This window comes from Syngnathoides biaculeatus, chromosome 6 (genome assembly GCF_019802595.1).
Source record: "Syngnathoides biaculeatus isolate LvHL_M chromosome 6, ASM1980259v1, whole genome shotgun sequence".
NCBI classification, from domain to species: domain Eukaryota; kingdom Metazoa; phylum Chordata; class Actinopteri; order Syngnathiformes; family Syngnathidae; genus Syngnathoides; species Syngnathoides biaculeatus.
The window spans coordinates 29,055,679-29,076,935 of record NC_084645.1 but is presented as its reverse complement, the minus strand read 5'-3'; the positions used below and the strand labels follow the sequence as shown (position 1 = coordinate 29,076,935).

The 21,257-nt window shown below is 42.7% G+C and overlaps 1 protein-coding gene and 1 long non-coding RNA gene across 7 annotated transcripts in view; one reads left to right on the top strand and one right to left on the bottom strand.

The window, feature by feature from the left end:
• Positions 1-21,251, bottom strand: part of kif21a (kinesin family member 21A) — a 50,808-nt gene extending 29,557 nt beyond the window's left edge. For all 6 annotated transcript variants that reach the window (XR_009795339.1, XM_061822365.1, XM_061822367.1 and 3 more), the window contains exons 1-6: positions 20,904-21,251; positions 5,810-6,032; positions 2,676-2,858; positions 1,501-1,641; positions 1,293-1,427; positions 43-219 (exon numbers count right to left, since the gene is read on the bottom strand). Coding sequence is in view for 5 of the 6 variants with exons in the window: in XM_061822365.1 (XP_061678349.1) it covers positions 43-219; positions 1,293-1,427; positions 1,501-1,641; positions 2,676-2,858; positions 5,810-6,032; positions 20,904-20,947 (903 nt within the window). In the remaining variant the exon portion in view is untranslated. The remainder of the gene's footprint in view (positions 1-42; positions 220-1,292; positions 1,428-1,500; positions 1,642-2,675; positions 2,859-5,809; positions 6,033-20,903) is intronic.
• Positions 13,323-17,224, top strand: LOC133502595 (uncharacterized). The gene is made up of 3 exons (XR_009795511.1): positions 13,323-13,458; positions 15,088-15,299; positions 16,810-17,224. It is a non-coding gene; the product is annotated as an uncharacterized LOC133502595 (long non-coding RNA).
• Positions 21,252-21,257: the final 6 nt, after the last annotated feature.

The following is a 21,257-nucleotide window of genomic DNA, read 5'->3' as shown; positions in this document are numbered from 1 at the left end:
TCGTCGCCCACTAGATGTCAGCGCGACACTTTAATCACTCACCAGTCCACAGTTGATGGAAATGCCTTCTTTGGCTCGGTCTCCCGTGGCGCCAGTCCTCTTGAGTCTCTCGGAGCCAGCCAGGTCCACGAAGTGGAATTTGGCACTCAGCGTCTCGTACTCGTCCATGTCTCCATTGCCGTTGGAGACCCGATTGTCGCCTTCGTCGGTGTCTTCGTGCTGCGTGGACAGAGAATAAAGAAGTGGCAGGTCTGAGTGGAAATACAGACACGACGTGGCTTCGCAAGATAACAACTACATTTGTTTATTTACCCTTTGTATTCATTTTACAATATATTTAAATACATTTACATTAGTAAATAGTCTGGGGCACCTGAATGTTTATGGAAATTAAATGTAAGTGACTCATTCACAAAATTATTTGTTGTTTGAATATAAATGTATGATTAATGATGAATTCAGAAATGTTCATTTTCATTTTTCAAGCCAAAGGATGATCAAAACTAAAACAGTAAAGTGTCTGAATACTTGTAGATGTGTGATACTTGAATTTTCCTTTTTTTAATAAAAAACCTGAGAAAGTTTCAACAGCTCCATTTTTTATGTCAATATGGGGTGCCGTGAGTACATTAATGAGGAAAAAAAAAATGAAATGATTCAGAAAATGGCTGCAATATAAAATTTAATGGGGTCTGAAAACTTTCTGTACTCACTGCACATTTTTGTGTTGTACTTAAAAATTGAAAAGCCAAGACCCAAATTAATTTTAATTTGATATGAAATACTGGAGGCGGGAACGGTGGGCAGCTGGAAAGCGTTGGCCTCACAGTTCTGAAGTCCCGGGTTCGATCCCAAACCCGCCTGTGTGGCGTTTGCATGTTCTCCCCGTGCCTGCGCGGGTTTTTCTCTGGGCGCTGCTGTTTCCTCCCACATCCCCAAAACAGGCAACATTAATTGGACACTCTAAATTGCCTCTAGGTGTGATTGTCTCGATGTGCCCTGCGATTGGCTGGCAACCTGTTAAAGGTGTACCCCGCCTCCTGCCTGTTGACAGCTGGGATAGGCTGCAGCACTACTGCGACCCTCGTGAGGATAAGCGACAAAGAAAATGGATGGTTGAAATACTGGATAGTGAGCAGTAGCATGTTTGCATGAGATAGGACCGCCCCCTCATAACCATCTGATTACCACAGGGCTGTTCACAATAAAGAGGGTTCCGTTATTCTTGATCCACTGAGCCTATTCCACCCCCCCAAGAGGTTAAGTTTTGCACAAGATGGCGCTTGACTCACATTGTCAGAGGAGGCACAAACTCGAACTTGGCACAGGTGGATGGTGAAGATGGCGTGGGAACGAGAGCTCTGCACGTTCATCTGCGTGCTAGCGGTGGTGCGAGACAGAGCCCCCAGCTTCAGGCACTGCATCATCTGAATTAAAAGTAACGAATATTAGCGACGTCTCGAAAACAGTGTTGCAAATGTTCCTGCTCGGGTGTCGTACCTCGGCCTCGGATGACACAGTGCGCGTGGTCACGCCCACCGTGTAGATCCCCCCGTTGGCGTCCTCGTGGATCTTGATGTGAGACTTCTGCTTCCCGTCCCTCACCGAATCGAACAGATCCAGAACTTCCTCGTTGTAAAGCTGTACGGTAGCACAAAACACACCTCAAAATTGGAGCGAGGCAGCGACCTCATCAATACAGAATTCAGTCAGCAGCGCTCGGAAGAAAGCTAGAAACAATTAGCCATGCTCCTTGATTCTTTTGTTATAATAGATACATACAATACATACCTGTAAAAATTGATTACTAGAAAATGTATTATTTGTATAAGAATGGTCACACTGTGAAAATATGGAATGCAATTTGTTTCATAATGTAAGAGTAGATGAGGAAAAAAATATTTTGTAAAAAAAAAAAAGTCAGACAGAGTTACTGGGAATGCAAAGTTTAACATTTTACCATCATAGTGTGTTGGGAATTTTTGTTTGCATATTAAGTACTACAGTCCTGTTTTTATATATTCAAACATTTTTCTTCATGTTTTTGAAATTGTCGGGCGAAAGCTGCAGCTGACTACGAGTGTGGACAAAATGAATATGTGGCAATAATGGAGAAAAAAAATTTTAAATGCCAGTATTTTGAGGGTAATAGCCTGTTGGAAAAATATGAATGAATTCATTTTTGAACCGGTACACTTAGTTCAAAAAAATTTAATTACCAACTAGTTCATTTTTGGAATTGTGAACTGAACTTTAAACCAGTTGGCGGAGAAAGTGAACTTTCTTAACCCTGATCCTGGATTATTTCACTTCACAATTGAAATATATTGCAGATTTCAACAAATCCACGTGATTTAGTTTCCAAATTCCAGCGTCAGCGTCCTCTCTATCAAATCAAACCAAATGCTGAAGCCTTAGTGGAGGTAAAGGTGGTACTGCTGATTCTGCTGTGTCGTTTGATTTGTGGTCGTCCGTGTTTTATCACAGCTCGGGTTGCGGCTCGCCTTTTTCGGAATGCGAGCGCTGTCAAAAGTGTGATGGAGCCGCACAAGTGTTTCCCGATGTGGGTCCTCGCTAAACTCCTCCATCGCCACCTTCTAAACCCCTGTCCCGCTTCCTCTCCCCCCACCCCCCACCCCCGTGTCCATAACAACAGCTGCCGCCAGGCAAGTTACCTCCAAGAACTGAGCGTTGATCTTAAACTCTGGCGCGGGGCGTCCCTGTTCCTGGGCCGCCTCCCTGCGCCGCTCGATGCCCCGGAAGAGGTGGTGGACGGCGCGGGGAATGATGCCCAGCTCGTCGTCGGCAATGTTGACGTCGAAGCCCGTCCCCATGGTGTAAGTCTTGCCCGAACCAGTCTGCGCAGGCCGGGACAGAAAACAAAATTCAACACGTTGCAAAGAAAGAACTGGAATAGAAAGAGACTATTGCTGTCTGCCAAGACTGTAATTCCTTGTGCTTCTAGTAAATATATTGCATAAATTACAAAAATTAGCGGTGGAACGGTGGATCAGCTGGTAAAGCATTGGCCTCACAGTTCTAAGGACCGGGTTCGATACCCGCCGCACCTGTGTGGAGTTTGCATGTTCTCCCCGTGCCAGGGTGGGTTTCCTCCGGGCACTCCGGTTTCCTCCCACACCCCAAAAACACGCAACATTAATCGGATACTCTAATTTGCCCCGAGGTGGGATTGTGAGTGCGACTGTTCTCTTGATGTGCCCTGCAATTGGCTGGCAACCAGTTCAGGGTGTACCCCGCCTCCTGCCCGTCGACAGCTGGGATAGGCTCCAAGCACTCCCCGTGATCCTGGTGAGGATAAGCGGCAAAGAAGATGGATGGATGGATATAAATTAGCATTCTCCTTGCATAAATTAGTTTTAAAGCCGCATTATTAAAACTACTCACTCGGGTGTGCCACAATATTGAATATTCATTCATTTTTCAAACCACTATTTGACATGCCTTACCGATTTTGTGGGATTTCTGAAAAAAAATTGCATTTTGAGCCAGAGCACCCCAGAGGTGCAGAGAACGTTTTTGCTTTTAAGAACAAGCTCAAGACCCATGTCTTTCACTAAGCTTTTAAATAATATTTCATTTAGCTTTTAAAGGGGACATCCACTCATTATCAGATAGGTCATGTCATTGGTACTGTAACTTTAAAATGAAGATTTTCATCAGATATCATTTAAGGTTGTTTATATCGGTAATTTTGAATGTTCCCAGTCGCTGACATTTTGGGAGTCATATGAGCGGATGTGACGTGTCCACGAACCATCCGAATATTCAACATTATTTACAGCCACAGGTTCAAATCTGTATAGACATATTCCTCCGTCTTCCCGATCAACCGATACTTCCGTTTCTTCATCAGATGAGGATAAATCTGAGTAATCAGCGGTGATAGTAACTGTGTAGGAGCATAACCAAGCCTCGGGTTGAGCACGACACGTCACATCCCCTCATGTGACTCCCAAAATGTCAGCGACCGGGAACATTAAAAATTGCTAATATAAACAACCACCAATGATATCTGATGAGAATCTTTATTTTAAAGTTACAGTACCAATGACATGACCTGTCTGATACATTCTTATTTTCAATGAGTGGACTTCAGTTTCATTTTATTTTTTCTCTTATTTTATACTGAGGATTTAAGGATATTTTTATCTATCCTTTTATGCCATTTTTACGGTCTTAGGCTTTTATTGAAGGTTCCATTTGTACATGCTGTTTTAGTAGGTTCATGATTATTTTATTGTCTTTAAGTTTTTCTTCTGAAAGCTCTCCCTGTGCAGTGAGAACCGAAATTGACGAGGTTGACGGTGGCCACGGCCCTGCCTCATGCTGTCCGAAGTCGCCATATGTGGCTCCCCCCTACAGGACTACACTGCGGCCCCAAGCCAATGTCCTGGGGCCGCGGTCTGCTGTCTGCTGTTGACGCAGACGATACGCTAAGATGGAGTTTCATTCTTCCTTCATCGTGTTATTATTTTCTCATTTTTAAATGTGTGCATTTATCCATCTCTATGGATGAATGGTCAGAGGGGAATAATTTTGATTTTGTAATGCACTTAGACGGCAGCAGCTGGAAAGCATTTGCCTCACAGTTCTGAGGTCCCGGGTTCAATCCCGGACCCCCACGTGTGGAGTTTGCATGTTCTCCCCGTGCCGGCGTGGGTTTTCTCCGGGCACTCCGGTTTCCTCCCACATCCCAAAAACATGCAACATTAATTAGACACTCTAAATTGCCCCTAGGTGTGATTGTGAGTGCGGCTGTTTGTCTCGAAGTACCCTGCGATTGGCTGGCAACCATTTCAGGATGCTCCGTTCACAACTGGGATCGGCTCCAGCATTCCCCGTGACCTTTGTGAGGATAAGCGGCTCAGAAAACGGATGGATGGATAATGCACTGTGAGTTGAATGTTATTCCGGGGAAAGTGTGCTATAATTAAAGTTTGATCAATTTATTTTTTTTTACTTTCAGACTGCAGATGAAAGCTGGTATTTTTCCACCTTTTATTTACTATTTGATAGGAACTTTTTCTACCTCATGGTGTAGTATCGGAGCTGTAAGAGCGGCGGCAAGACGCCAGCGTGGAAGCCTATTTGATGATCCAGGAACAGGGGTGTGAAGTTAAACACCTGAGAATCACTCCTCCCACCCACGCCAAAAAAAGCAATCGTGGCAATTAGGCACGAGACATACGATTTTAAACCACAAACATTTTCCAGTGGTGAAAGCTTTTTTTTTTTCCCCTCATTAGTTGGGGGGTGAAATCAGTGACACAACCTCTCCCCGAACTATTGTCGGTGCAAAATGTGAACCCTTCAACTCTTCCCCTTGTCGTGAAATTCAGCACTTTTGGGAAATCGGATCCTGCAGCTTGGGAGTGGAAGGCTACACAGAATGCGCCTATGGAGAATGCTGCCAAATGAAAGCAATGCTTTCAATGTCATTTCACATTTACAAGCGCACCACCCAGAAGTCTTTGAAAAATTCTAGGTTATATTACATTACTATAATCCAACATTCATGACCACCTACGAATGTTAGCATGTCTACGATAAGTACTAGCGACTTGTTAGCAAGGCAGATATTATGCCTATTGCCTCATTTCCATGATGTTACCTCACTGAACAATTTTACTAGGAGTAATTTTACTATTGTTCAACATTTTGTGCGAAAGAGGCTATTGCCCTTTGAGCCATATCGTTGCGACATGCTGCTTTTTTGTGTTCTGTGTAAAAGGTAATGTGATAACATTTACAGGCTATGACACAGTTTGTAATATAGTCTGCAACTGGCCTGTCCGTAAGCAAAGACTGTGGCGTTGTATCCCTCGAAGCAACCTTCGATCAGCTTCTCGGTGCAAGTTTGGTATATGGCGTCCTGCTGCGAGTCCATGTCGAACACGTAGTCGTACGTGAAGGATTTGTCCTTGCCCAAGATGACTTGAGGCTCGCCGGGCATCACGTATGTGCAAATGTGGCATCCTTCGATCTTCTCCCGTGCCAGTTGAGGACGGATCCTGAGGGAAAATACACATTAAAAAGCACATTAAATTTCATGTCTCTGATACAACCATTTAGCTGGATCTCTGTGTGAAAGTCATGGATGGATATATGGCAGATCTCGGACGCCAATTTTGCTGGGTCTCTGTGTGAAAGGCTTCGAGACAAAGGCAATCTCTCACCTTTATTGGGGTCAGTGTCAAAGGCATGGGCAAAAAAAAAATATGGTGACAGCATGGAAGTCACATAAAAATTCAATATCACCTCACGTCTCATATGGACCATTTTTGATGGATCTCTGTGATAAAGGCTTAAAGGTAACATTTGAAAACACAAACAGTGGCAATATTTAGCCTTTACTCTCTGTGAAAAGTTTCTAGTTACCGTAATTGCCGGTATTTTTGCAAGCATTATTGTGTACACAAGCATCAGCAATATTTTAAAAACACATTAACCTTGATCTCTAATTCCAAAACTAGCTCATAAATTTCTCGTGTAAATATGATGAGGCAAAAGATTTTCATGGTTTTACATTCATAACGGCCCTCTGAGGGAAACCATAACTACAATGTGGCCCGTGACAAAAATGAGTTTGATGCCCCTGGTCTATATAGAAAAATGATCCCTGCAAAGATTTAATCAAGCTTTTTGAAATTTAATTACCTTAATTCCCACCCTACAGAATGCACCAGATTATAAGCCTCACCCAGTACATTTGTAAAGGAAATACTATTTGGTACATACATAAGCCGCACCTGTGTAAAAGCTGGCAAATGCCCACATTGAAACACGAGATATATACAAAGAAAGATGCTATACAGAAAGAGTTTTCAAAGTTTTAATACCTTATCTTAGCTTAACATAGCAACAACACACTAGCACGAACAGGGCTGTTTAAAAAAAAAAAAAAAAAAAAAAACAAAAAAACATACCGGTAAAAAAAAAAAAAAAAAAGCAGCCACGGCAACTACACAGTAGCAACACAGCAGCACAGCACTAACAGAGACGGTTCCAAAAAAAAAAAAAAAATAGCTAAATCACTGAGACGGCAGTAACAGTAGAAACACGCTAGTGCGGCGCTAACAGGGCCGGTTAAAAAAAACAAAAACATACTGGTAAAAATCACTGAGACACGACATTAACACAGTAGCACCATGCTAGAACAGTGGCAACAGGACCAGTTAAAAAAAAAATCTATATACCAGTAAAAATCACTGAGACACGGCAGTTCCACACAAGCAACATGCTAAAACAGCGCAAACAGGGCCGGGGGAAAAAAAAAAAAAATACCGGTAACGGTCACTTCCTCGGCACATATATTCCACTGGTCTCACTCTTACCTTTTCCGCTCAAGTGCCCCCTTACGGCCGTTCGAAAAAAATGCACAAATTAGCCGCATCACCGCATAGGCCGCAGGGTTGAAAGCGTGTGAAAAATGTCGCGGCTTATAGGTCGGAAATCACAGTACTTTGTGTAACTCTCCAGTGTTCTATGTAAAAGTTACTACGTCAGCGAATAAATGTCCGCTCTACTGTTACGGCTCTGATGCAGTGAATTTACTGAATATATGTATGAAAAGCTTGGATTTGCTCAGAACAAAAAAGCTCTCTAACCTTTCCTGGGTTCTGTGAGAAAGGCAGAAAAACAACCGTTGCTTTTACTTTGTGAAAACCTCTCACTACAATACGGTTTCATTTCATTTTTCTCCAATTCATGGAGAATCTTGCTTATTGCTACAGTATTTTACATTTAAAAGAGGTAGCTTTTCTGACATGGAAGCCATCAATGAGGTTAAAAGGCACCTGGCAGAATTTAGCATCCAGAGTGGATAACGGCCTCATTGTGCATCCAAAACAATGCCGGGAGTTTGCACAGTGCGGTCTTTGTGTGCCTCGTAAGTCTGACACTGGACCCTGGCACTGAGCGCACTGACACAGTGGGAGCAACAAAGTATTGGGACACCTCCAGATTGTTGTTGTTGTTCATTGCATCTACAGTATGGAACATTTGTAATCTGCTATAGAGAGGACAGGAAGCTCTTAGTTTCAGGAGACTCAACAGTGTAATCCGGTCAAGAATCTGAAAACTGATGTGACGTCAGTTGGCTAGTTCAAGACGATTTGTGCGGTAAGACCTCGGAAATAGGCAAAGTTGCGGAAAAAATGGAAAATGTCGTTTTAATCAGACTAACTGGTGACTGGTGCGGATATTTTCCATCACTCTAAAAGTGCTTGTGTGAGGGGTTGAGTCCGGGACGCTAAAAACAGTCTGTGATAGATGTAAAAAAAAAAAAAAAAAATTGTTCCCGTCTATTTTGAGAGATACAGATACAGGGAGGCTGAATTAAATTTGGAGGCCAGGCAAAGTTAGAGGGTGAAGTTCACCAGAGTGCTTGTACATAAAGTCGTCTGGGTCTCATGAGCCACTGAGTGAGCTAACAGAAAATAGACGCTCAAAGAGGACACCCTCCAGTGTGTCAACATAACACTTTTTTATTGTGTATCAACCAAGTGCATAACAGAGTGCACAACAATATTCAATTCTCTGATGCTCACAAGAGCTCATCTGTTCATCCCGTTTGTCCACAGCAAACAGGTGAACTCTGGTGGACACCAAGAAAATTAAACCCTAGTGCAGGGGTGCCCAGACTTTTTTACCCCAAGATCTACTTTTCAAGCAGCTAGCCTCTCGCGAGCTACCAATGGCGGGTGGGATGATGATGATGCTCTCAATGTTATGTTATTAATGTTATGTGATATATTATACTATATTTAAATATATATATTTAAAATACAGAATTAGCTTTTTGTGCACTGTATTGTCTGTGCTTTCATCCTCGATCAGGCAAGTTGGAATTTTAAAAATTACACACCATTTCATCCTGCACTTTCTACTTTGAATTGAGACCGGACCTTTCCCACTCAGAAAAGAGAAAATCTTGTCCAGTTTTACCACTTTTTCTTCGATTATTCACATACTCCAACAGTCATTGAATGTTAAAACAACAGCATTTCTTTTTTAACTTTCCCTATTAACATCAAAAGTAAACAGCACGTCTCGCTTGTCTTTGCTCTACGTTGCCCAGATTGTGTTGCTAACTAAAGCAGCGGTGGTGGATGCTGTCATTATAAAACACATTGATGGGCTGTGTAAGTACTGTAACATTTGTAATGATGAATGTACGTCTTTAAGAGGGGGTGGGGGGTTAAGGTAAACTAGGAAAAAAAGTGTGGCGGAGCAGTGGTCGCTGGAAAAGTTCCATGTGCTGCCTAAAAGAAACCAGTGGCTTCTTTTTTTGATTTTTTTTACACTGGGTATGTGAATTGTGCCATTGGATGAAACAACCAGTCATCCCTCACTCATTGAATCACATTGCAAAATGCCACAAACTGAATAGCTGTATGTTATACTTTCAATTTGCATTGGATTTTTTTTTTTTGGCACAACGCAGAATATCTGTGAACAGACTGCATCAACTGTGCAGAATTGCGCACAGTTTAGAGGGAACATTGGCTGCCGTCTTTTTTTTTTTTTTTTTGCCACGCCGTCCCGCGATCGACCAAGATTGACGCATTGCGCACCTCTGCCCTCGTGCATTTCAGTTATTTCGTGTACACTGAAAACACTTCCTTGGGAGACAGAAGTTGTTCAAGAACATCTGAGCCCTTGTGTACACCAGTTTGATGCAAATCACAGGTACATAACTTGTTTGATGCGCTCCTGGTGCAGACAAATGGACCGTAGCGCGCGTTGTACAGTTGAACCCTTTGGAGTGCGCTAGATTCAATCAAGGTCTGCACCAAAAAAGCGATACTATACCACAGAAAACAAGTAAACAGTAGTGCGTGTGAAAAAGCAAACCCTGGTGCACGCCCAAAAAGCAATCTGTAATGTGCATGAAATAAGTCCGCAGTGCACATTTAATGAGTTAACTATGCTGTGCAAAACAAAAGAGTGAACCTTTGTACATATCATAAAAGCAAACCGAGCGCACAAGCACAAACAAAACAAGTAAACCACAGTATGCAAAAATCAAGTGAATCCTGGTGCGCAGTTGGGTACGCATTTGGTGTGCTCCAGAATTAAGCAATTAGCTGAGGGGGGGGAAAAAAAAAAAAAAAAGTATTCCAAGTAACGTCAGAGCCAAAGCATGCTGCTACAGTATGGGATGGTGTTGCCATGGCGATAGGCAGCAACTGAATTAAGATCCTAATCCCATTCAGGGAGGATATCAGTCATCTGGTCCACTGGAAAGATGCAAATGGAGAGAGAGAGTGAGAAAGAACAAAGGAGAGTGAGAGTGAGGGGGGAAAAAAGAGAGAGAAGAGATAAATAAAACGGGCCGAGCTCAGCATCCTACCGAGAACCAATTTTGGGCTTAAAAGTGGACACGGCACTACAAATAGGTCCAGGATGTAACTCCAGCGGGGCTCATAAATGGGACGCAGATGCTCACAAATAGATCTTATATGCCTCCTCCTCCACATCATCACCACCATACTTATATCAAAGAGGTCTGCATTTCCTCCCTTTACTAGTGGGAACTGGTGCTGGACGAAATGGCCCAAAAAACTTTGCTTCTCAACTGTACAATAGAGTAGGGCTGCATCGATTAATCGGATAACTTCAAATAATTCCAAAGGTCACAGCCTAAAGCTTTGCTTCAAAAGTCTGTTGGAATATTTTTTTGCACACAAACTGGAATTGCTTCAATCGCAAATGATTGTGGAGAAATAAATTGGTGAGATGGATGGCGGCGAACCAGAAAGAGTCACTCAGCGCGCAGATTGGCTAACAGGGTAGCCAGTGAATCAGCCAATGCTACACTCTCAATGCTGACACCCACGTCACTCACCGGGCTAGGTCGTACGTTTTGAACCCAAACACACGAAAAGGTATTGATGCCACAGTACAACGTGAGTATGGTGACGACAAATAGACAAAAATAGTACCTGCACCTCACATGCATGTTATTGAGTTTAAATCGAGCAAAATTCATGCTGCTCATGGACACGTGACCACTTTTGTTATATTCAACTTCACAATGAAGAGGCTTGGTTCATTTTTGTATGGATTTTAGGATCCATCCGTCCATTTTCATTGCTGCTTATCCTCACGAGGGTGGCGGGGAGCGCTGGAACCTATCCCAGCTGTCAACGCGCAGGAGGCGGGGTACACCCTGAACCGGTTGCCGGCCAATCGCAGGGCACATAGAGACAAACAGCCTCACTCACAATCACACTTATGAACAATTTAGAGTGTCCAATTAATGTTGCATGTTTTTAGGATGTGGGAGGAAACCGGAGTGCCCGGAGAAAACCCACACAGGCACGGGGAGAACATGCAAACTCCACACAGGCGGGGGCAGGATCGAATCTGGGTCCTCAGAACTGTGAGGCCAACGCTTTAGCAGCTGTTCCACCGTGCCGCCGCCCCAAAATTAGGCCATTCAAATTTCCTGAGCGCTTCTGTGTAGAAGAAGAAAAAGGCACACAACAGCACAGCAGATACAATAACTGGCTGACGGCAAAACCCCAAACACGAGTTTTTGTTGTTTTCAGTCGAGGATTTTAGAATTTGAATTTAAAAAAAAAAAAAAAAAAGTGCTTGTTTGAGGCAGTGGGAGGCGCACCATATGCACACACATGGTCACCTCTCAACCCCAAAATGGTATCTAACACAAGAGGAGAAAAGAATCTTGTTGTTTTTTAAGCATATTTACTTCAAGGTAATTGAGGTAGGCAAAATAAAAGTGTTTATCACATTTTGACATCCAAAATGGCTTTTTTGGAGTTGTACAATAGGACTGTGAACACTGTGGTCTTTCCTGCCTCATGTTGACACCTCCATTGGATCCACCCGTGATGTCCCCATTTTAACGCCCCCTGGGACCCCCCCTCCTTCCATTACCACCTGCATGAACTTTGACCTGCCGGAAGCGGCCAAAGCCTTTATCAGCGCACCATGCGGGGGACTTTGAGCCAACTTATTTGTTTGGACACCACGTTTTCCAAAAAGAACTAATGGGAGCGCTGGGGATCAAGTGGAATTTTGTGTGTGGCTCCCAACACTTTAGTAGAGGATGTGACAGGACAAAATAACACTTGAGCTTACTGCAGGTGATAAACCAGAGTAGCAAAAAACACAACATGCATTTTTCTTTAGCTATATTTAAAAAAATGTGTGTAATGTATCTTGGACGATTTAAAATCACTGAACATTTCACTTTTTCCCTGTGTACTATACATTATACAAAGACGTATAAAATCTTCGTCTTTTTTTTCCATTTGAAAGAAAAGGAAATAAAAAGTGTTACATTTTAACATTCAGCTTTTTTATTTTCCTATTAAAAATATCTCGCATATCGTGTGCTAGTGTAACTTTCAACATTTTCATTTTAATTTTCTAATTTTAAAAAGTAAAGCAAAATGCCGGACCTTACAACACTCCAAATTGTGTTTTTTCTTTTGTGATTTAGGAACGGTGTAGTTGTATTTCTATTAATTTGATTAATAGTTGAATAAAAATGGGTGGTATCCTTCAATATTTTTCTTTTACATGTAATAAAATACTCTATTTTGGTGCAATCACCTTTTATTTTTATTTTTAAATTAAACTAAAAACTAATAAATTTACCTGAAATATAATGTAAAAAAAGTAGATTTTTGGGGGGGAAATATATTTTTAAGTTGTGTTAGAATATTTTTTAAAAATTGGAAAAAGTTTACATCTAAGCTTTATGTTTTCAGTGACAATTAAAACTGTCAATGTAATGTTATAATAGCCCCCCCCTCCCACCATGACCCTTTTGGGGGCTACGTAATAACGCCCCACTTAAGTGTAAAAAAGAATTTGAAACAAGCTTTTTTATTTTATTATGAATTTCACAATTGTATTTTTTTTTATGTTTGAATTTTTGTTCACAATAAAAGACTAATGCTACTGATTTAAAACGAGTATGTCACCAAAGTTGATGAAGGTAGTTGAGGCCAAAGGTCGGCGGTTATCACATCCAGATACTGTTCTTCGCAGTAACCTCCGACCTTTAAAGATTTGTTTGTATTTGTTCTTTCAAAGTTGATTTTAAGAAACATCTGACTTAAGTTGATAAGAATTATAGTTGAACCCATACTGATTTTTTAAACATTATCTATCCTCAGATTCAGCATTTACAGGAAAGTCTGAGTGTGTTTGTTTGGTTGTTGTTTTTGGGGTTTTTTTTTTTTTTTTTTTTTTGCAACAGCAAGCAATAAGTCCCACACACAGCGGGTGGCGCCAATAACAAACATGGCGAGCTAGTGGCCGGGGCTACTGAGGGAATGCTTTGGTTCAGCGGTTGGGAACAAAGCAGAGGCTTCATGGGGGCTTTAGACGCCGTCGAGGCCGCCGTGTTTGCACTGCTGTCTCCCACAGACCAAGTCTTGATCCTCATCTTGGTACTTGGTAATTATTCTTTCCTGCTAAACTCAAATAATCTGGACCATTAACAACTCAAGACTCAAAGGACGCCCGTTCGTTCATATTGTAATGTGTGAGTCAGAATTAACATTTTGTGCCTCATAAACACACCAAATCATAGATTTACTTTTTCCGATTGTTGAACTGTGGAGAGTCCTCGAAAACTTCGCTAGGCTAAACTTGGTTTTGAAAATCTATCAATTGAGCGCATTATTTTTAGTTTGAAATGGTTTGGAAAAATGGCTTCAAATTCAGTACAGTGTAAGTTTTGGATCCATGAATTTGATCCAAAAAGACAGCTGCTCGTCCACGAATGTTCTCATCGACTATTGTGGGAAGTAATTTGCTCTCTCTAGTTTTTAAACTAAAATTACGAAGGTCAAAATTTTAGAAGCCTTGGTTCCTTCACATGACTGTTTTGTCATTCCTCAACTTTTACAATGAGTACCATAGTTCCCGGCCTACAGAGCGCACATGATTATAAGCCTCACAGAGTACCTTTGTAAAGGAAATACCACATTTGGTACGTACATACGCCGCAGCTGTGTAAAAGCCGCAAGTGCCCGCATTCAGACACGAGATATTTACAAAGAAAGACGGTACACAGAGAGTTTAATGCTAGCGCCACCATGCTAACGCTAGCGCAGCCGTGCTAACATTAGCAGTTCTAACGCTCGCCGTGGTATTGCTAACGTCGCGCTAACAGGGCCGGTTAAAAAAAAAAAAAAAAAACATACTGGTAAAAATCACTGAGACACAGCTGTAACACACAAGCGCAGCGCTAACAGGGCTGGAGTGGTAAAAGTCACTTTCTTGGCACATATATTCCACCGGTCTCACTCTTACCTTTTCCGCTCGCAAATGCACAAATTAGCCGCATCACCGCATAAACCGCAGGGTTGAAAGCGTGCGAAAAAGGTCGCATCTTATAGACCGGAAATTACGGTATTTAGTTGTTTTTATGTTTTGATACGGTATAAACTTATTTTAAACTTGTATGACAGTTAATAGTGTCAAAATGTGACTTGAAACACTGCCTGCACAGTTAATGCCAATTTTACAATGTATTGTTTTCTATGGAGAGGATTTTACCTTCTACGACGTAGTTCAAGACTCCTGCTTAAGTCCTTTGAGAATGTTAAAACTATTAGGTACAATGTTAAAACTATTAGGTACAGTTTGTTTGACAAAGTTCAAGACTATGGACCACTTATATTGACTACAGAACGGTAGAAAAACAGTGTTTTGAGGGACTTTTTAGTTACCCATTTAGCTCGTAATGTCCCCAAAAGCACTCACACTGGGTGATTATTTGGTGCTGTTCCTTGACATCTGAATCCAGGCCTGCCCGACTTCCTTATCCACTGGCCCGAGGCTTACAATGTTGCATCCACTTATACGAGTAGCTGCATGCCTTTCACTCATTACAGTAAGCTAGCTAAAGCCTTCAGGTCTTTACGGATCTATTTAATGTCATTACGCTGGCTGCCTAGCAGGCTGAGCAACAAGCGCTGCCAAGACGTCACTGTTTGAACAAAAGAAATGAAACAATCTGTCTGTCAGAAGTTGGGTGAACTTAGTTTTTATTACTGCTGTATTTTGTTTTTATTTCAGGGAGAGCGTGGACACAGGTCCGGCAGAAAAAAAGGTGGCGAATCTGGGTCTTCTCAGTACGTGCTTGTGGTTGGGTACATTCGGTTTTTTGGGGGGGACAGGATACTGACCTGCTATTCTCTACACCAGCGGTCGCGGACCGGTACCGGTTCCACGGATCAATTGGTACCGGGCCGGCGAAGTAATAATTAATTAGTTCCGTTGTATTTATGGTGAGTTGAAATTTTCATGCATTTTAAATTCATTTTCGTGGCGTATCTGCATCTTATTTTGAAGGCTTGTTTAAATGTTACTCTAGCGACCAGTTAAGGGAGTGCTACGACTGTGGTCGCCAACGGAGGGAAATGGCTCAAACGGACAAATTTATTTCAGCTGTTGAAAAATAACATTCATGGAGTGTTTAATAACAAAAAAAAAAAAAAAAGTTGAACTGAATGGTAGATTTAGATAAAAGAGAATGGCTGGTTCTTGTTCTTTATTTCTTCATGTATTTTTTACATTTATTTCATTATTATTTTCTTACTTTATTATTCATTATCGTGTGTATGCTATTCGACCCCACCATCCCGGTCTGTGCTCAAAATTGGTTCAGCTAGTAAAGCGTTGGCCTCACAGTTCTGAGGACCCGGGTTCGACTCCAAGCCATCCCTGTGTGGAGTTTGCATGTTCTCTCCGTGCCTGGTTTTCTCTGGGTACTCCGGTTTATTATTATTTATTATTTGGACACTCTAAATTGCCCCTTGGTGTGACTGTGAGTGTGGATGTTTGTCTCTACGTGCCCCACGATTGGCTGGCAACCAGTTCATGGTGCACCCCACCTCCTGCCCGTTGACCGCTGGGACAGGCTCCAACACTCCCCGCGACCCTTGTGAGAATAAGTGGCAAAGTAAAAGGAGGATGGATGGGTGACTTGTCCGCAGTGATAAAAAGGTTGGAGACTACTGCTCTACACTACTGATATATATGTACCCACACATATAAAATTCTAACCCCAAAAAGTCTTGGATACGCTGGGATGAATCACGAACAAGCGTGTTAGAGGGGTTGCTCACCCCCCCCCCCACACACACACACAAAAAAAAGGGAAAAAATGGAAATGGAAAATTCTTGGATAGGTAAATCTAGGCATGCCAAACAACGAGATTGCAAGGTACACTTTTTTTTTTTTAAATTCTCAGCATGTGACAATTGTCAGGCAGGCATATTTGATCAGAAAGGAGACTGAAGACCGAGGACAGCCAGAATCCTGTTCTGTGCAGCAAAGTGGAGACTGCGGGCCATCCCCTCTTTACCTTTTGTGTCAAAACCATCCCCCTCTTTACAAAGGACCAGTCACAATGCCAATGTCTGAGTGCAGTAGAGAGTAAGCGTATTAGTGTGCAAGTGAGATTGCGGGGATCCGTGTTTGAAAGTGTGTATTTGAGAGTATGTGTGTCCACGTGTGAAACTGAGTTGTTGCAAAAAGAGAAAATGTGTGCGTCGGTGTTTGATCGTGTGTGTCTGTGCGAGCGCTTGCGTCTGCGAATGTGTGTGTCATCAAGCAATGGAAAGAGAATCGCGGTCACTGTGGAAACCATTTTTTCTTAATCCCCGCTTATCTCAACAGAGGCCCCACTGTGCTTTCAGTTGCAGCTAGCTAGCATCGCTAATACTTTGATGCCTGTACTCGGCATTATTTACACAGCGCTAAGATCCAATTTTTTTTTTTTTTTAAATCCTCAGGAATACACTGATGGGTGGACAAAAAAACATTACAGACCAGAAGATATACTCCCCCCGACGCCCCCCAGGGGAGAACTGACAGACAAGCTGCTACAATCAACGCAAAATATCCACTAAACAGGACGCTATTGTGTGCTCACAAAAGTACATTGAGTCCCTGAATTACAAATTTATTTCATCCTGAGACCAAGCACATGTCACAGAGTTAAAATATAGCATAATCCCACTTGCCATAAAAACCCATCACATTATGAAAATGACTTCATCCTGTAGCCGTTGAATGCAGGACCCCTGTGGACTCGGGTAGAGAACCCCTGGGTGAGCAGTAAGCTGCTGTCTTCCGGGTAGTTACACAAGCTAATTACAGTACATTCATTTTACGGAGGACAGGTTTTCATTGGGCGGCACAGTGAAACAACTGGTCAGTGTGTTGGCCTCACAGTTTTGAAGACAAGGGTTCAAATCCCGGCTCCGCCTGTGTGAAGTTTGCATATCCTCCCTGTGCCTGCGTGGGTTTCCTCCGGGCACTCCGGTTTCCTCCCACATCCCAAAAACTTGTAACATTAATTGCAGACTCTAAATTCCCCCCTTGGTGTGATTGTGAGTGCGACTGTTGTCAGTCTCCCTGTGCCCTGCGATAGGCTGGCAAACAGTTCAGGGTGTAGCCCACCTCCTACCCCAGGGGTGTCAAACTCATTTTTGTCGTGGGCCACATCGTACTTGCAGTTTCCCTCAAAGGGCCGTTATGGTTGTGAAATCCTAAAAATCTTTAACCGCATCATCATATGTCCATCCATCCATTTTCTTTGCCGCTTATCCTCATGAGGGTCGCGGGGAGTGCTGGAGCCTATCCCAGCTGTCAACGGGCAGGAGGCAGGGTACACCCTGAACCGGTTGCCAGCCAATTGCACGGCACATAGAGATAAACAGTCGCACTCACAATCACACCTTGGGGCAATTTAGAGTGTCCAATTAATATTGCATGTTTTTGGAATGTGGGAGGAAACCGGAGTACCTGGAGAAAACCCACACAGGCATGGGGAAAACATGCAAACTCCACACAGGCGGGTCCAGGATGGAACCCGAAGCTTCAGAACTGTGAGGCCAATGCTTTCCCACTCATGTGCCGTGCCACCAGTCATGACAAATGTATTTTTTAAATACATTACAAAATTTGTTAGAAAATTTGGTTAAAGGTTTATAACAATAATAAGTTATTTCCTTTCGATAATGTTGTCACCAGGTCAGCTTAATTTAGTTTTACTTTTTAAATGTATTCATCCCCCCCCAAAAAAAAAAAAATCAGTAATATCCTCTAAGATAACCTCTTTCAAAAGAAAGCAAAAACTAAAAAAAAACAAACAAAAAAAAATTACAACTGTTTAAAAAAACCCACGCAGGCAGGGCGAGAACATGCAAACTCCACACAGGCGGAGCCGGGATCGAACCCGGGTCCTCAGAACTGTGAGGCCAATGCTTTACCAGCTGATCCACCGTGCCGCCCCTCATCTTATTTACACGTGAAATTTATGAACCAGTTTTGGAATCAGAAATCAAGGGTAATGGTTTTTTTTTTCTAACTATTGTTGTCCGTAACACAAAAAAAATGCATTTATGATATGACAATTTGAAATGTTGGTACAGATTTGAACAAAAAAAATCCTGGAAGTTCACACGCATGATTTGCCTCCACAGGCCACATAAAATCATGCGGCGGGCCAGATCTGGCTCCCGGGCCTTGAGTTTGACACCTGTGTCCTACCCAATGATAGTTAGGATAGGCTCAAGCACCCCCGGTAGCCTTGTGAGGATAAGCGGAACAGAAGCTGAATGAATGAATGGTTTACATTGTCAGTGGTACCCGTGCTCTCCTGTATTGTCGAGCATTTCTTATTCTTTAGTGTATTGTTCTTTTGTCAGAAATTTCATATCAAAGACCTTTGACATCATCTTTGAATTACACAACGCAAAGAGTGAGACGACGCGATCACTACAAGTCACTCATTTTTCACCACCGAAATCCATTGAAGCGTTACACAAAAACTTTTTTTTTTTTTCCCGGTCTTTGAAATTAATAAAAATAACTTACACCAACTGCATTTTATTAAAAAAAAAAACATTAAAACGACTAGTGCATGATCTCAAATTTTAATTTGCAGAAAAAAAAAAAACTAGTGACAGCTCATAACTCAGACAACTTGTACGTTGAGGTACTCTTAAAGTGCCACTGTCATGAAATGCATGATTTTTAGCAAGTTATTAATGGAAAAAAAGGCAGCCGGAATGAAACCATCCCTTTTTTCAACGCGCAACATGATTTTGACATATATGGCTTTTTGTAACTCCCGCCATGAACTCTTTCCTTCTAATTGCAAGTTAGCAGTGGGGGGTTGGCGTCTCATCAACTATATATGCTTTCCATAAATAAATAAAAAAATATATTTAAAAAAAAAAAAAAAAAAAGATGTGACAATGGACAGAAGAGAAGCCGGCCACAAAGCTGCACGCACGTCCTTTGGTAATTGCATCCTTGTCGGTGAGAAACAGACCACAAGTCAAATGACACAAACAATGAAGATTTCCTCCACTGGAGGTTAAAAATGAAACTAAGTGCTGCTGCTCGACTTCTCTTTTTACACCTTCAAAATAGCGCAGCCCTGTGCTGACCAACTCAATTTTGTCACGGGTCTGTTGCGCCCCTTCTATATTTACTTCTCAACACGCGACTTTTGACAGGTCGACTTTTTTTTTTTTTTGTGCGACTGACTGCCGACCAGTTCAGGGTGTAGTCTCACTATTGCCCAAGGTTGGCAGCTATAGGCTCCAAGCACTCCTGCGACCCTTGTGAGGATAAGCAGCTCGGAAAATGAAATGGACTTGTTTCGTTCAAGACGACACTGGGGGGGAGCCCAAAAAATATGTCGAGGTGAAAGATTAGATAGGTAGAGAGATAGTTGGGTGGTTGGAGGGATAGATAGATAGATAGATAGATAGATAGATAGATAGATGATAGATAGATAGATAGATAGATAGATAGATAGATAGATAGATCAAAAGATAGATGGGTGGTTGGAAAGAGCGAGAGAAAGAAATAGATGGTTGGAAGGGGAGAGAGAGAGAGAGAGATAGATAGATTGCTAGATAGATAGTTGGAGGGATTCGAGATTGATAGATCAAAAGATAGATGGGTGGTTAGAGAGAGAGAGACAGAGAGAGAGAGAGAGAGAGATAGGTGGGGGATGGGAGATTGAGATAGATAGATAGATAGATAGATAGATAGATAGATAGATAGATAGATAGATAGATAGATAGATAGATAGATAGATAGATAGATAGATAGATAGATAGATAGATAGTTGGAGGGGCAGAGAGAGAGAAAAATAGATAGCTAGATAGATAGTTGGAGGGATTCGAGATTGATAGATCAAAAGATAGATGGGTGGTTAGAGAGAGAGATAGGTGGGGGATGGGAGATTGAGATAGATAGACAGACAGACAGACAGACAGACAGACAGACAGACAGACAGACAGACAGACAGACAGACAGATAGATAGATAGATAGATAGATAGATAGATAGATAGATGCAACAAAGGAATAACAGCAATACAAAAAGACGGGAAAAATGACGGACGGATCCAGCGGTTACCACATCGTTCGCCATGATGACGAGGGGTGTGCGACATTATTACCTCACAGTCACCAATAAGTGGCATTATTTGGCGAATATTTGAACGCACCTGGCTAGCAGATAATAACCCCCCACCCCTCCTTCCTCCAAAAATAAAAATCGGTGCGTTCAAATCACCAAGACTTCTCCAAACAAAGAGTCAATGTCACTCTGTCTGTCAGCTTCATTCTTTTACTAGCACGACCGTTAGAGCACCATCCCGATAGTCCTCGAAGCACCTGCGCCGCGGCCCAACACCACCAGCCGGCCCGTCACAGCTGGTTCTAGGCCCGCAGCAGAGAGCCGCCGGACCCGGTTCGAAGCCGGCTGGCGACTTGGGTTGCCTCGCAGGTGCTATCGAGCTAGCTTGACAGGTGTCACATACACATAGACATGCACATGCACATGCACAGACGCGGACTCACCTCAACGCCACACGAACCGAACTTTCATCCTGGCCCGAGGTCATGGTTCCTCGCGTAATCCTCTCGAACGCAGAAACGGGGAAAGATCTACCGCCGGCCGGACGCCGCCATGTCGCAAAGAACGCCGAAAATAAGACGTCTTTTTCCGCTTGTACCTGCACCGACGCCGCGGCCGCATCCACGCGCCTGCGCAAGCCAAAGCCAGCGCCGGTACCAGCACCAGCACGGCCCGCGTGAACGCGCACGCAAACAAACGTCTGCTGTGCACGTAAACGCACACGCACGCGCCGTGTGGACTGCCGCCAGCGGGCGGGGAAACAACCGCAATGCGTCACTAAGCCGCGCCCACTTTAC